This window comes from Delphinus delphis, chromosome 1 (genome assembly GCF_949987515.2).
Source record: "Delphinus delphis chromosome 1, mDelDel1.2, whole genome shotgun sequence".
NCBI lineage: Eukaryota > Metazoa > Chordata > Mammalia > Artiodactyla > Delphinidae > Delphinus > Delphinus delphis.
Window position 1 is genome coordinate 124,086,227 of NC_082683.1, and position 15,873 is coordinate 124,102,099.

The 15,873-nt window shown below is 34.1% G+C and overlaps 1 protein-coding gene across 5 annotated transcripts in view; it reads left to right on the forward strand.

Moving 5' to 3' along the window:
• Window positions 1-15,873, forward strand: part of DCAF6 (DDB1 and CUL4 associated factor 6) — a 172,731-nt gene that overhangs the window by 123,957 nt on the left and 32,901 nt on the right. For 4 of the 5 annotated variants that reach the window (XM_060033562.1, XM_060033525.1, XM_060033532.1 and 1 more), the window contains 3 exons: window positions 3,728-3,843; window positions 5,025-5,111; window positions 5,346-5,673. In XM_060033562.1, the coding sequence (XP_059889545.1) occupies window positions 3,728-3,843; window positions 5,025-5,111; window positions 5,346-5,673 (531 nt within the window). The remainder of the gene's footprint in view (window positions 1-3,727; window positions 3,844-5,024; window positions 5,112-5,345; window positions 5,674-15,873) is intronic. The other variant, XM_060033538.1, reaches the window with a different exon arrangement.

Genomic DNA, 15,873 nt, shown 5'->3' on the forward strand with positions numbered 1-15,873 from the left:
TTTGCTGTCTCCAGACCAATGTTCAATATATTCATTTATTTGTAACATATATTTGATTTTTAAATTATTTTTATTTAATTTATTACTGGTGAGTTTGAACTTATTTAATAGTTGTATAGATTCTTTTTAATGACATTTCTGATTATATTTATTGTTCATTTAATCTAGTTAAATCTTACATTAAAAAAAAAATCTAGTTATGTGAACTTCTTAAATTCTTTGCCACTGTCTCATTGCCTTGTGTGTGAGAGAGACAGCACCCAAAATTTTGTATTTGAATTTATTACTATTATTATATAAATTAATATATAGATAATCAATCTTTATTAATATATAATTAATTATATATTAGTATAATTATATGTGATTAATACAGGGTGATTATATTAATCATTTAATAACCAATATATTAATTATCCTATATGATTAATATATTATTATATTAACATATTTAATTGTATATTATTATATATTATGTTAGTATAATATATAATATTGCATATAAATAATATATAATATAGTTATATATTGTTTATTAATATATAATTAATTATATGTTGATATATGATAATATTTATTTATTCCAATTCACTGGTTTCCATTTGTGTTTCTGTGTGTTTTTAAATATTAAACGCTTCAATTAAATAGGATTTTCACATCTTATTGAATACCTTTCTACATTCCAAAGACTGTTCTAGACACTGGGAATGCATCAATGAAAAAAATAGACAAAAATATCTCTGCCCTATTGGAGCTTACATTCTAGGTATGGGAGGCAGACAATAAACATAATAAGTGAATTGTGTAGTATGTTTGATGGTATTAAGTGCTATGAAAGAAAATAAGACAGGTAAAGATGTTTGGGAGATCTAGGGAAAGGGTAGGCATCATTGAGAAGATGACATTTGGACAATTTGAAGGGTAAGAAGGAGTGAGCCATGCATATATCTGGGGGAAGAGCATTCTAGGCAGAGAGAAAGCCAGTACAATGGCTCTGAAGCAGAAGCAGTCTTAGTATGTTCAAGGATCTTTAAAAAAAAAAACAATGTAGCTGGAGTAGAGTGACCAAAGGAGAGAGTAGTAGCAGATGAGGTCAGCCAGGTAAGTGAGAAGGGTCTTTAAAAGGTTAAAGGATATCTCTGGTTGCTGTGTAGAGAATAGGCCTTAGGTAGAAGCTGGGAGACGAGATAAAAGGCTTTGGCAGTAAGCAAGGTGAGAGGTAGTGGTGTCTTGGACCAGGATAGGAGCAATGGAGGTAGTCAGAAGAGATTGGATTCTAGATATATATTTGAAGGTACCGTTAATAGAATTTCCTTAGGAACTCTAGTGTTTGACCTCAACTTTTAAAAATAATGATATCTATGGCCCTTTTTCTTAGTACATGATTTAAGATCACAGAAGATTGTCATAGTTATTCTTAAGTCTTTTCTATTCTCATGTTTCTGTACAGAAGGGACTGATATCTTACAAACAATCTCATCTGAACATTTTTTAACCAAACATCTTTAGTCCCACTCTTCTTTTGAATGCTACTTTTCCTTCTTTAAAAACTGACCATGAATTATATTCTCTTATTTCTTTATCAAAAAAGTAATTAACTTTTTTCTGATTATGAAAGTATTCTGTATTCATTGTAAAAAAAAAAAAAATTCAAAAGAGTATGCAGTCTTTTTCATCTATGCCAGCATGGTGTCTTGCTTTTATTTTAGTTTCTTTGATCCAGATAAGGCAATTGAGCACACTGACCAAGAGTTTGGGCTCTGAACCTGACTAGCTGTTGAACCTCTCTAAGTATCAGTTTTCTCATCTGAAAAAGGGCATATTTAATAGAACCTACCTCAGACTTTGTTGGGAAGATTTAATGAGAACATGCAGAAAAAGTACATAGCACTTAGCACGTGATAGGCTTTAAATAATTGTTAGCTACAATAGTCATCTTTTATAAATTGCCTTTCAAGTCCTTTGCCCAGTTTTTTACTGTGGTGTTTATCTTTTTCTTATTGATTTATAAGAGCTATATATTATAGAATTAAGTGAGGGTAATATCATTTGTCTTTCATTCGTTGCAGATATTTTTCCCAGTTTGTTGTTTGTCTTTCAGTTTACTTATGGTAGTTTCGCTTTATGGTTTCAGCCTGTGAGCTGATACTCCTTGTCCTTCCCAGGATTAGGGGGAAAGTTTCTTCTTGTTTTCCTCTTATAGTTCTGTGATTTTATATCAAAAATATATGTTTAATCCTTTTACAATTTATTTTACCATAAAGTATGATGTAGAGCTTATAGCTCAATTTTTCTACATGGCTTTTCCCTTGTCCCAGTACCATTTATTGAGCAATCTAGTCGTTTATCTGTGATTTAAAATGCCATATTAACACACGCTAAATGTATTTACTTGATTACTTTGTCTTTTCCACTAATGGCTCTGTATTCCTACATCAATGCCATAATGTTTTAATTATCATAACTATTCTACATTGAGCATTTTATTTAAGCCTGTATCATAGCTTTCTCAATGGGAAAAAAAAAAGATTTATGTATCACATTGGCTTCTCTTTACCAAAATTGCTATGCATTTCTTTCTGGCTAAAAAGAAATATGTGTTCATTGCAAAAAAAATCAGAATCTAGAGAGAAATTGAAAAAAATCACTTACAGTAATCCTACTGAGATGACATTTAACATTGGTGAATATCCTTTCTGACATTTTTCTCTGCTCATATACCCATGTAGATATACGTTTTTCTTAAAACTATATTATATATGGATGCCCTTTTAAAAAAATCAAATTGACTTCTGCAATTAACCTAAAAAGATTTTTATAAAATTTTGACAAAAGTTCCATGATAATTTGCATTGTTTATTGAGTCACTGCTGTTTGTCTATAATTAACGTTTTTTAAGTTACTGTAGCTGTTCAATTTCTTTTTCTTGTTCACATCTATACTATATTTAAGAAATTGTTGCATTTCTGTGAATTTAATTTTAATCTTAGTCAGATTGTTATACATTTTCCTCTATTTTCCTTCCCACTCAGTCCCCTTCTTACACATATGTCATGATTTGTCACAGAATGTTCATTGAAAATTATTTATTTAAATTGGTCTGGTATTCTGCTCTAGCTAAAAATTTTAACAGAATTAGGATCATCATCAGGTAGGTATTAAAACTAAAACAGAAAACATTATCCTTCTACAAAACCATGGTGCTCAATCACTTGCCGTATTTGAACAATAATCTATAACTGGCAGTGGTCCACAGAGGGCAGTTCAAAGACCAAAGAAATTTCCAGGCCTCTTTTCAAGTATTAATTTAAAAGTAGCCTAGAACAACAAAGTCTAAAAGGACCTATGATCAGAGTCTATAAAATCATTAAGAATTTGAATGTGGTGAACCATCTGTAGTGAGAACAAGAAGAGAGATTATATAATTAAGTTAAAATTCAATAGAGAGACTTGTAAAAATATATACCAGATCGTAGAAGCATCAAAATAGTGAAGAAGTGGTCCTTTCATATTTTTAAATCTCTTTTTAAATATTAAAGTGGATTAGAATAACCACCTAGACTTTCTAAAGTGATGTTTTTCAAGTACTATTAAAATAATAAATCCTGTATTTTATTTGTAGTCAAGTTTTTTGATCAACTTCTCTAGTTGTAAAATATAAAAATTATCCTAAAAGTTCATGTTTATTAACTTCTTGGTGGGATCACTTATCTTGTCTTGATGGTAGGAGCAGTACTGCCTCAAGTTCTAGAGGAAATGGGAGCCACTGCAAATCTGAGGGTCAGGAGGAATCCTTGGTCCCACAGAGCTCCATGCAACCATTAGGAGGAGAGAATGAAGCAAGTAAGATGTTAATTTTGTTTTTGTCATGACAAAACCCAGTGTTGGATGTTTGCCTATTTTTCGGATACCTCAGTGCTACAGTTTTGTTTCTTGTTTTTAATCAATTACTTTTGCCGCAATAGTCCAGTTACTGCTGTTGATAAACAGATAACAAACGCAAAAGATAAGGACCTTAAGCATTTAAGATGGGGCGTCACAGTAAAGCACAGTTCCCCTCTGCGGACACAGTGGCCAGGATAGATGGTTATCGTACTGACAGTACGTTAGATAGAAATGTTGGTTTGAATTATCTTTACCATTTTTATACCTAGCAGTGAAATACAGAGTACCTATCTGGATTTTTTCAAAGAATATAGGTGGTTTATGGAGGGAAAAAAGGGATAAACTTTAAACAGGTTATGAGTAAATCCTGTTTCATACAAGAAGTGCCATTTAGAGTATGTTTTTAGAACCCTTTCCTAGATAGTTTTATGTGATCATCAAATGAAATTTAGGGGTTAGTATAGCCTAGAACAGAGTAGATTTTCAGTACATACTTGATAAATGAAGGAATAAATGAATTGTTTTTCATTAAATGAATACATACCTCAGTATAACGGAGCTAACAAGAATAAAGTACGTATAAGATGACTGTCTGGTAAGCAAATGTCCAATTAGGAACAAAAAAGACTGATCCTTCATGGGTCTTGGAATGAAATCCAGAAATAAGTATTTTCAATGGCCAAACAGAATTTATGGTGGGGCTAACTTTACTATTTGTTCTTGATAGTTCAAATTAGACCAAATGCATGACAAAAGGGCAGAAAAATACTCAGTTTTAAGTTTAGATTCTCTGAAGTTTAGAGGAAAAAAAAGCAAGATTGAGAAATGTCAGTTGTGAGGGCTAATCTAAAGCAGAGATTCTTCACATGGAGTTCATGAAGGTCCACACATAGGCTTTAGGAAGAGGCAGTGGGCACAATTGCACATTTCTTCCTAATAGCGTTTTACAGTTTTGTGGGTACATACATAGTATTTGCATTACACTGGCAGGGCGAGGTTTTTATCTGAGTGTCAAAAGTTTCTACGACCCCAAAAGGGTTAAGAACTGCTTATATATAGGAAAGCTGGAGTATTCAATTGGTGTTTATTTTTCTAAAAAACAAAATTAGGATTTAATGATAATTTGGTTGAATTCCCAGAAGCTCCTGAAGAATCATCAGAGGATGTGACAACACTTCAGGGAGGTACGTCTGCAGAAAGCACAGTTCAGAACAGTATAGATATAGGTGAGTTGTCATGTTCTTTTTAGATAATTCCTTCATATAGGAAAAAGAAGCCTTAATCTGTATTAGTCTCTCCAGAGTTAGAGACCATTTCCAAATAGATGTGTTGTGGAATTTTGTTCTTCATATAGGGGGATTAGACTTTATATTAGAAATTGTCTAAGTGTCAGCTCTGAAGTTAGATTAAATAATTAGTGTTGCCAACATGACCAATTGTTACTACTTATTTTCTGACAGCACAATCAGATAAGTTTACTTTTGAGCCATTGGATCCCGGTTCAGGAGAAAGGAATGACTTCAATCTTGATAGCCCTGGTGGGGTCCCCGAAGAATCCACTTTGTCTGAAAAAGGCAAGGAACCAGGAACTTCAGATCAAACTAGCACTGAAAGTGCTACCAGTCAGAGTACCAGCAATCCCGAACCTCAATCACAAACAGAAGCCATTGGGCCTTTGGCTCATGAGGAAACATTGGCCAGGGACTCTGCTCTCCAGGACACAGATGACAGTGATGATGACCCAGTGCTGATCCCAGGTGCAAGGTATCGAGCAGGACCTGGCGATAGGTTGGTAAATTTTTAATTAACATGAACTATAAAGAGTATAATTCACAAGCCTTTGTTTGAAGTCACATAAAGGAGTTTCTCCATTTTTGACAGCTTTTTCCTCTAAGAGTGTCTCAGTCATATAAACTCATAGAATTTTCTAAATTATAAATAATTTCATGTATTACATTCTTTGAGCAAACTGTGGAGAATAGAATGTCTCATTGCTCTGTATCTTCAGCACTAAGGCTTGGTCCTCAATTTACAGATCAAGAGAAAGGAATGTTGAGAATGACCAACAGGTTATTTATGAAGTTAGTTATATTTAGTTGTCAGATTGCCCTGTAGACATCCTGGCCTTTATCAGTTTTGGGTTTTTTTAACGTTCAGTTTTTCTGCTTCTCTCTTGACCCTGGATTAAGGTAGCGTGATAAAGTTCTCTTTTTGAGAACAGTATGTTTTTCTCTGACTTCTACTAAACTTAGTAACTCAATTTCAAAAATGAAAAATCACACCAAGTAACAAATATTATAACTACAGTAAAGAATTAAATTGCTAATACGTTCATATACTTTTTCCATTTTTCATATTATGTGTTCATAAGGATATATTTTATTTTTTAGTAGATAAAGTAAATCTTTTAAACTATATTGCATTCCGTACATTTCTAAAGCTATTTCCATAATCAGTGCCATCATATCTCATTGTAAGTTCTGTCTTCTTCCAGAGAATGAAATTTTATCTTTAAAATCCTAGCTTACACAAGCATGAAGAACCCACATCACATATTTTTATGCTCAATGTTCTGCTATTTATAAAATATGCTGACATTTCTGTCAAGTGAAAAGATTAATTTCCCATTAAAGAATGGCAATGTTATATAATGATTAAGAGCATAATGAATTATATTCTGTTTTTACCATTTACTAGCTGCTTCATCATTCAAATTACTTAATGTCTCTTTAAGGTTCAGTTTCCTTATCTATAAAATGGGGTTATGATTGTCTAGAATTGTTGTCAGAATTTAGAAAAAAATCAATCAGTGCAAGGACTTGTCTCAAATTGAAAGCACTGAATAAATGACAGGTGTATTAAACAACCAAGATATTCTGTGTAGCTACTTAGACTTTAAAAAGCAATTACAGTAAGAATGGCTACAGGGGTAAAGACTAACAGAGGACAAGCAAAATTCCTGAACGTTGTAGCTTGCAGTTCAGTGAAACTGCCTTTTCTTAACTATGAAGATAGATATGTATCTTCCTTTGGTCATATTTGGTCAACGTGTTTACTTTGCAATGACCCTGTTTTTAAATGTAGAGGGAGTAATCTTTGCTTATATTTGTATTTAGAGACTAATCAAACATCTTCTCATTACCTGCCACACATTAGTCTTCAAATTCTTAGTATATATTTTAGACAAGTAAAACTTAGTTTCATTTCTTTCCATACCCAGAGGGAGTCCCTTACGATATTATTACTGCTTGATGTATGCAGAGAAGGTGGGCAAGCATAGCACAATTTGAAAATCAAGTTGATGGTTTCTAAAACCCTGGGTGGAGAGCTAGAGTCTATAATTATTTTAAGTTCGTAAATTTATGGCTTTCTAATGATGTAAGCAAACATATGTCCTTGGTTTTTTTCTGTACTTACATAGCTTAAAATGATACTAAGGTCATAATGGAAAATAAAATTTAAGTATCAACTTCTAGTAAAATGCACCATGTCACTTACCAGGTCTGTTTGTTTAAATAAGAAATCATATATTTTTGGTAAATATTAGACACTTGCAAAAAATCATAATTATTTAGCATCTTCTATTTAGGTTAATTATTTAACACTTTTACCTAGCCTGCTTTATAGCTGAGGAAACTGAGGTGCTAAGCAGGGGTTTTGTATATTCTAGACCTAAGGAGATTTTTTTTTTTACACAGTAGTATAACATGAATGAGAAAGGAGGATTTGTGGGGAGAGTGGGTCCTAGAGAATGCAAAATGTCTTGCAGCATATTGTCCTTATTTTGGATATCTGACTAGAAATGATAGTGTATTTCTATAGAGTGTTATCACTTACTTATCATTTTCATAATACTTAGATGATTTATATGTTTTAGGGATTCTCCTGAGATTTGGATCTGCCACAAAATTGGCACCTGATAGCTTCCTTGACCCAAGAAACCCAGGTGCTGAACTAGACTAGCAGACTCTTTTAGAGGAGAGATGATCAGGGACAACAACCTGGAAGTGACCCCACTTCACGCACGTACTCTTGAATTCATGCTCTCATGGTTAGGTCCAGATTTGAAACCACCTCTGGGTCTACATTTGCTTCCCTGCTTTTTTTGTTTTTTAAACTAAATATTATTAATATTCTGTACACTCAGTTTAGGTATTTAACCTTAGTTTGTCCTATATATTATTTTGTTTTATTCTATAGGACATAGTAGTAGTAACAGAAGAATAATAAAATTCTTCCCATTGAGAAAGTTAACTTACTGAAAAGAGAAGACAGATACACAAGCCATTTATAAGAACATGGAAAACAGTTTTCATAAATATATGAAATAAATTCAATATTATATATGTATATATGTGTATATATACACACACACACACAAAGTTGTGCATACTGAGGTAATGCTAAAGTGATTATAGTGACTGTTTCACAGTTACATCAGTTTTCCTTTGCATTATTCTTTCCTAGCTATTTACCAAAAATTTGTAAATGGTGGAAAATCTTCCTTCTGACTTTTCTCTAAGTAATTTTGATAGTTCCTAACTTCCTGAGCACCATCTTGATTAAATCTTGAACTACCTATATAAAATGTACTTTTCATTTCTGTACCTTTCTAAGGGCTGTTCATCCTTCAGAAAACTGCCCATTTATCTTACTTCTAAATTTGGAGGAATGGGTATGTTGACTTTTATTCTAAAGAGAGAAAGTTTAAGAAAATTTTGCTTCTTCAGAACATGAAAAGAATAATTTACCAGCTTATAAATAGGCATATGAATTTTGAGAATTTCTATTTCCAAAGGGACAAAGAATTTCAAAGCTCTACTGTAAAAATACCATTTGGTTCTTAGAATCTAAGGAAACATTTCACACTTGGATGAAATGCCCAACTAAAAGGATGCATGTCTTAAAGGTCATTAAGAAACCCAGTCAAGATTAGTTTGGTTAGGCTAGAGATGGTCCCAAAATTGAAAATGGTAAAAGAGTATATACTTAGATCTGTACTTTAATTTGTATGAAGAATTACATAGTGGATCTCATAATTTTTTTGCCACACATTTAATTTTTTAAATGAAACCTAAAAAGTTTATAGCTAAGCCATTTTCAACGCATTTAACAAAAATATCAAAACAGTTCTTTGCAACACAAAGTTATGATTTTTTAATAAAGATTTGCATTCTTATAATTTGGTTAAATAAATATGACCCAGGTTTTCATTTCTGAGCTGAGAACAAGCATGAGAAGGAAATGTCTTAGAAAATAAAGGCCTTAACAACTAACATAGGTACTTTAAAATGGAATGCTCTGCTCATTAACTATAGCTAGTCTCGGTATAAATATAACTGGGACTCTCTATAGCAGAGGTCAACAGACTTTTTCCTAAAAAGCCAGATAGTAAATATTTTAGGCTTTGTTGGCCAAGAGGCAAAATGGAGGCAGTTATGTAGGCACGTCTATAATCATTTAAAAAATGTAACCATTTACAAATGTAAAAACTGTTATTCTTCTATGGGCCATTAGAATAACAGGCAGCTGGCCAGATTTGCCCCAAGAGCCATAGTTCGCTGATCCCTGCTTTATAGCAAATAGGTCTTATAGAGAGAAACCAAGCTATAGTGTATGGTAAAATGCCTCTATTGACAGATAACCAAAGTTTAAAACAGTGAAATCTATGACTCACCACGTTCAGTCCCCTTTAACTTTGTCTACAGCAGGAACACAGAACGTTAGATGGAAACTAAATTGAAGAAAGAAACAATTAATCAAACATATACTTTCTAATATGGTATAAAAAAAGCAGTAAATGAAAGGAGTATGTGTTTCTCTTAGTGATTTTATATATTGGATTTAGAAACGTAAACAGGTGCCCTTGGAATGAAAGGAAAGTGGTCAGGTATATTATTTAGATGGTCTTCATGTAAACTGTTTTCACAGCGCCAAATCCACCTTCTAGTAAACAGAATGATGGCCTGGCTGATAGCTCTTCCTCTTGCCAAACCCGAGAGGTTTTTTGCTCTCTAAAAAAAAGACGAGTATCTAAGTAAGCTTCCTGAAGAAGTTCTCACATAGTCTTGAATAGTTTTTAGTTAATAGACTCAATTAAGATACTGTAAAGATTTTTTATGTAAAGATTAAAGATATTAACTGTATATTGCCTGTTAGTTACTTTTTTAAAAAATATTTATTTGCATAGAAATTTGGTTCCATTTACCTACTCTGGACTCTGTGGAACATGGCCTTCATTTTTAAAGCCAAAATCCTTTGCATACTGTAAATTTGCTGTCATCTATTTAGTCATCATTATAATCACTTTCTCAGTATTTCTAGTGATTCAAGTTTATTCTTTATTAAAATTGCAGAGGAAAAGTAATCATAGAGAAAGAACTGAACTCCTAGGGAGTTAAAAGCTCTATTATTCTTTGCTTGCTGGTTATACAGTCTTATGGTTAGGACAAATGAGCCAGCTCAGGACTTAATTATTTAGTTCCCAAAGAGCAACTCAGCCCTGGGGAGCTAGTGTGTTCCAGTTGAGGGTATTGATAATATGAATCTGAACCTAACAGGGTTAGGTTCTAATTTTTTTTAAAGATAAAAGGGATTAAGTGCAATGTCTTCCTTCTAATCTATCTTCAGTGAGTGTTTCTGTTTCCTTAATTTGCTCATACACATTTAGTTGAATGACATATTCTCACATAATACCCTAAGTCACAAAGGGAAACAAAAGTATTTTAGATTTAGATGATTAACGATAAAAGTGGTGGCCTTAATGCTTTAAATATTTGGTTCTTTGAAGTCTTTGTGAGTGACTTTAGTTATTGTGTTCCCTTCACTAGATTTAATATCAGAGGAACAACAATAGGTGATAGAATAATGAGGTAATTCAGTATGTTCCTTCATTATTTTACTTTTTCTTTATGATGAATTTGCAGGTCCTCTTTTTCCACAGCTAACCACCTTTCCTATTAACAGTTAATACTTCTTTGAACTTAACTGAACTCTAAGTGCTAAGTATTATAAAGCGGGTTGCTTTTCACAAACTATATTTAGCTGCATGCACTGCATGGGAATAGAATGAAAAGAAATTTCCTGTGTGCAGATATAATTGATGTTCACTTCAAGTGTGTCATATGATAAAGTAACTATAATGTGAAATGATGTATTTTAAATATTAGTTACTTGCTTTGACTATTTTGTTGAAGAATGCAACTTATGTTTTTCTAAAACTTGATTGGAGGTAACAATTAGCAACTTTCTGGTATTATTCAAAAATGCTCCTTTTCCTTGAGATCAGTAACAAAAAATGGACTTGAGTCTAATTCTGTGCATAGTTTTAAGATTCTGATTTTTTTAAAGAAAGCAGTTTTCTCATAAATCGGTTAGTAACTTAGTATCACATGTCAAGTGATACATAACTCTCAAACACTTCTGTAATTTGAAGACTAGCAAGGGGGTACATTTTTAAATGTTACTTTAAAGTGAACCTCAGTTCCATTATTCATTTACCCAAAACCTGGGTTACTGACAAAATCGACCTTGTACCTAATTCTAGTGGCACGTGTCTGTTACTTATCATATGTTTCTAAAACAAAGGGGAATATAAAACATAATATATAGCAACAATCAGAAATGTAAAATTCGTAGAGTTCCTCATGGGGAATACAGAAATGATGAAATAAGCTAGAAATATTGTAGCTACATAGAAAGCCCTGGTTACCTCCCATTCTCACAAGGATTCTCATATAAACATCTCAAAATTGTTTTTGCTTTTGTGCTGGTGTTTATAGACTTTTTTAACATTAAGGTATATTTGGAGTAACTTTTTGCAAACTGGTCTGTTGGTAATTAGTACTTTCTAATTAAATTATAGTAGAATGGAATTTGTTTCAGGGCTTTTTGATTTTCTGACTTATACCCTGCATCCTAAGCACACAAAGCCAATTTCTACTTTTACAGTGAAGATTGCAACCTAAAAGTACCATGTCGCTCTAAGTGAGTTATAGAAAAGCTAAAACATTGAAGTAGAAGGCATTCTGTGTTATGGCTGTTGCCAAGAATTGCTCATACTCTACATATTTGGAGTGTCTCTGAATACACCTTATGCCTCCATATCTTACTCTGTGCCCTCTAACTGAAATGACCTCCTATTACCGTCACCATCATCATCATTTTGGCCACCTCAACTTTCAACATGAATCTTTTTTTTTTTTTAATATTTATTGATTGATTGATTTTTGGCTGTGTCGGGTCTTAGTTGCAGCACATGGACTTCTCTCTAGTTGTGGTGCGTGGGCTCCAGAGCACGCGGGCTCAGTAGTTGTGGCGTGCAGGCTCTCTAGTTGCGGCATGCAGGTTTAGTTGCCCCGTGGCATGTGGGATCTTGGTTCCCCGACCAGGGATCCGGCCCGTGTCCCCAGCATTGGAAGGCGGATTCTTAACTACTGGCCCACCAGGGAGGTCCCCTCAACATGCATCTTAAGCTGCTCTTTTTTGAAATTTTTCCTGGCTATACATTGCATAATCCCAAGTAGGATTGAACATGTCTTCTGTGTGCATTTATATGTATCTGTTATGCTACCTGTAACACTTTATTGTGTATATGTGTGTACATGTTTCCCTATGTAAGATGTAAGCACCTTTAAGGCCAGCATACATACATGAATACATAAATAAAAGTTGACAAAGAAGACACCTTTTTATCTAAAACTATAGCTAACTAAATTTTTATTCATATTTCCTTAGATAATCCAGCTTACTGTCTTCTTCCTCTGCTTCCTAAAAGTTGAAATAAATGAAAAGCTATGAATTACTTTTTTAGGAGTCTGACAACATTTCCACACATTTGATGACTTGCTAGAAAGGCTCACAGAACTAAGAGTCACTTGTAATCATGGCTATAGTTTATTATGACAAGGGAAAAACACATCAGATGGACTCTGGAAGAATCCAAGCATAAGCTTCCAACATTCTCCCACCCAGTGTGGTCCATACAATGTGCTCATTCTTCCAGCGATAAAAAGCAGTTAACACTTGTTAACTTGCTTCTCTGCCCAGAGAAGCCTGCTTAATGAAGACTCGAAATCCAGCAGTTTTATTGGGGCTGATCATATAGGCACCCTCTGCACCCAGCCACAACCCCCTAAATTCCAGACCCTGAAGGAAAGTAGGTGTTCACCATGAATCACATTATTTGTACAGACCGTCTAGGCAAGCAGGTACATCAGGGTTCAGTGTCTCAGACAGGCAGAACAATGGAGGAAACATTACATAAAGGTCAAGTTCTCTTTAGAGGTAGAAGCATCAGGCCTGCCATCCTTTATTTTTATTTACTAACACATTTTGAGGCAAAGAATACAATCTGCCTGCCTCCACCACCACCCAGACACAAAAGGACTAGAAACAGCAAGATTCTCTAGCAACTCATCCACCTCTCTTATTTCGGATACTTGTAAAAGGTATGTGTTGAAATGACTGAAATTCCAATCCAGAGACCTTGTTGGTGACAGTAGATGACTTAGTAACACTAACATGGCTTTTACTATAAACAAGTGCTTTAAAGAACTTAAAAGTATTATTTTTATTTACTTATTTATTTATTTTTCGGTACGCGGGCCTCTCACTGTTGTGGCCTCTCCCATTGCAGAGCAACAGGCTCCGGACGCGCAGGCTCAGTGGCCATGGCTCACGGGCCCAGCCGCTCCGCGGCATGTGGGAACTTCCCGGACCGGGGCACGAACCCGTGTCCCCTGCATCGGCAGGTGGACTCTCAACCGCTGCGCCACCAGGGAAGCCCAAAAGTATTATTTTTAGAAACACAAGTAACATATCTTTTCTAAATTTCTATTCATAGATTCATTTGGCCAACAAACTTTTTTTTAATTGATAATTTAAAGGTAAATTTGAGCTTAACTCAGAATAATCACAAACTCTAAATTTGGAGGCTCAAGTCAATGAGGTTTTCTTTCTAAAAACCACTAAGTTAATATGAGAAAAATATATATATAGTATAAATTAAGAGAATTGAACTTCGTATACTGGTATCTAGAGTTAAAATGAGCATATTCAGTGAGGCATAAGTAAGTAGAATTTAACTTATTCTTTTGTTTTAATATCTTTTGCCTAGGGAATGTTTCTTTGACATATACCATAGCAACTTGGTTCTCGTCCCAAAGTCTTATAGCTGTTCTGAAAATAGAGAAAATATTTATTACAGAAACTCTCCTGTTGCAGGGAGCAGGGGAAGAGGTAGGGATTGAGAATAGCATCCGTATGCTTATAAAAACCTAATATTTTGATCTTTGAATGGAAAAAGTCAATCTCAAGTTTTATAAATAAATGCAAACTCAACTTATTTTTATTTATTTATGTATTGGCTGCATTGCGTCTTCGTTGCTGCGCGTGGGCTTTTCTCTAGTTGCGGCGAGCAGGGGCCGCTCTTCTTTGCGGTGTGCGAGCTTCTCACTGCAGTGGCTTCTCTTTGTTGCGGAGCACGGACTCTAGGCACGTGGGCTTCAGTAGCTGTGGCTCGCAGGCTCAGTAGTTGTGGCTTGTGGGCTCTAGAGCACAGGCTCAGCCAGTAGCTGTGGCACATGAGATTTGTTGTTCCCGGACCAGGGCTTGAACCCGTGTCCCTTGTGTTGGCAGGCAGATTCTTAACCACTGTGCCACCAGGGAAGTCTGCAAACTCAACTTATTTTAAGATGGAAAGATTTAATTTTTGATTAAGCCATCTTTTTCTACCCTAATATTTTGTTCTTTTACAAGCTATTTTAATAATATCAATAGTATTGATTAATTTTACCACTCTAGCTATATGTTTTGTTGTTGTTGGTTTTTGGCCACACCACCTGGCATGGGGGATCTTAGTTCCTTGACCAGGGATGGAACACATGCCCCCTGCACTGGAGGCACAGAGTCCTAAGCACTGGACCGCCAGGGAATTTCCAACTCTAGCTATATGTAAATATGTTTTATAAAAGGATTTTTTTACCATGTTGAAAACAATGGGCAAAGTAATTCACTTTATATTTTTAGTGCTATTTAAGAATGTCTTTTTGTAGTTCGGCCTAGTTGTCTTTTTAACTACTAAATGTGCCAGTTTAATATCTTTTTTAAAAAATAAGGCTTATAGACTCTTTCTGATTGATGTAACTTTCTAATTTGAGCTTGGAGACATCTTAAGAAATTTTGCTGACCATTTTATAAACAGAATTTTCTAGAATATGAAGTATTAAAATATAAAGACTCAGGGAAGAGAAAAGGATCAAAATGTAAAGTCAGGAATCTAGGTTTTATTTTCTTAGGTCAAATGTACTTCCTTCAGATTCACTGTCTTTTTTTCCCATCTATTAAATGCTATTTTCAAAATAAAATAATAGCTAATACTTTGAGATGTTTTTACTTTGAAATTCCCGGATAATCAGTTTTGTATTGATTAGTTAATTCAATAAACTGTATGAACCAGACACTGTCGTGGATGCTGGTGATATAAGGATAATGAAGACACATTCTCTCTGAGCTGTTGGTTCAGTGAGATACACAGACACGCATAAATAATTACAACACAGTAATTGCAGTGATAGAGCCTTGCATAGGCAATGGGATTATTAAGGGCCTAATCTGAGGAAAGGGAGAATTGTATTTTTATAATTCTTGGTTTGTGACACACTATCATTGTTGATTCATGGTTGGCTCATTTTCTTTATTATTTATTAATGTAATAAATACCCATGAACCCACCACCCAACCCAAGAACTAGAAAACTGCTAGTACCTTAGATCTACCTATACTCCTCCTCATTCTGTCCCCCTGCCCACTGTACCAGTGGTAATCATTCATCTGAATGTTATGTGTATCGTGCCTTGCTTTAAAAAACAAAGAATTACCAGATAATTACCAGATGTAAATGCAAAAACAATGTATTATTTAATTTATCTTACCCACTTTTGAACTTTATAAAAAAGGATATCTCACTATAAATGGGACTTGCTGTCT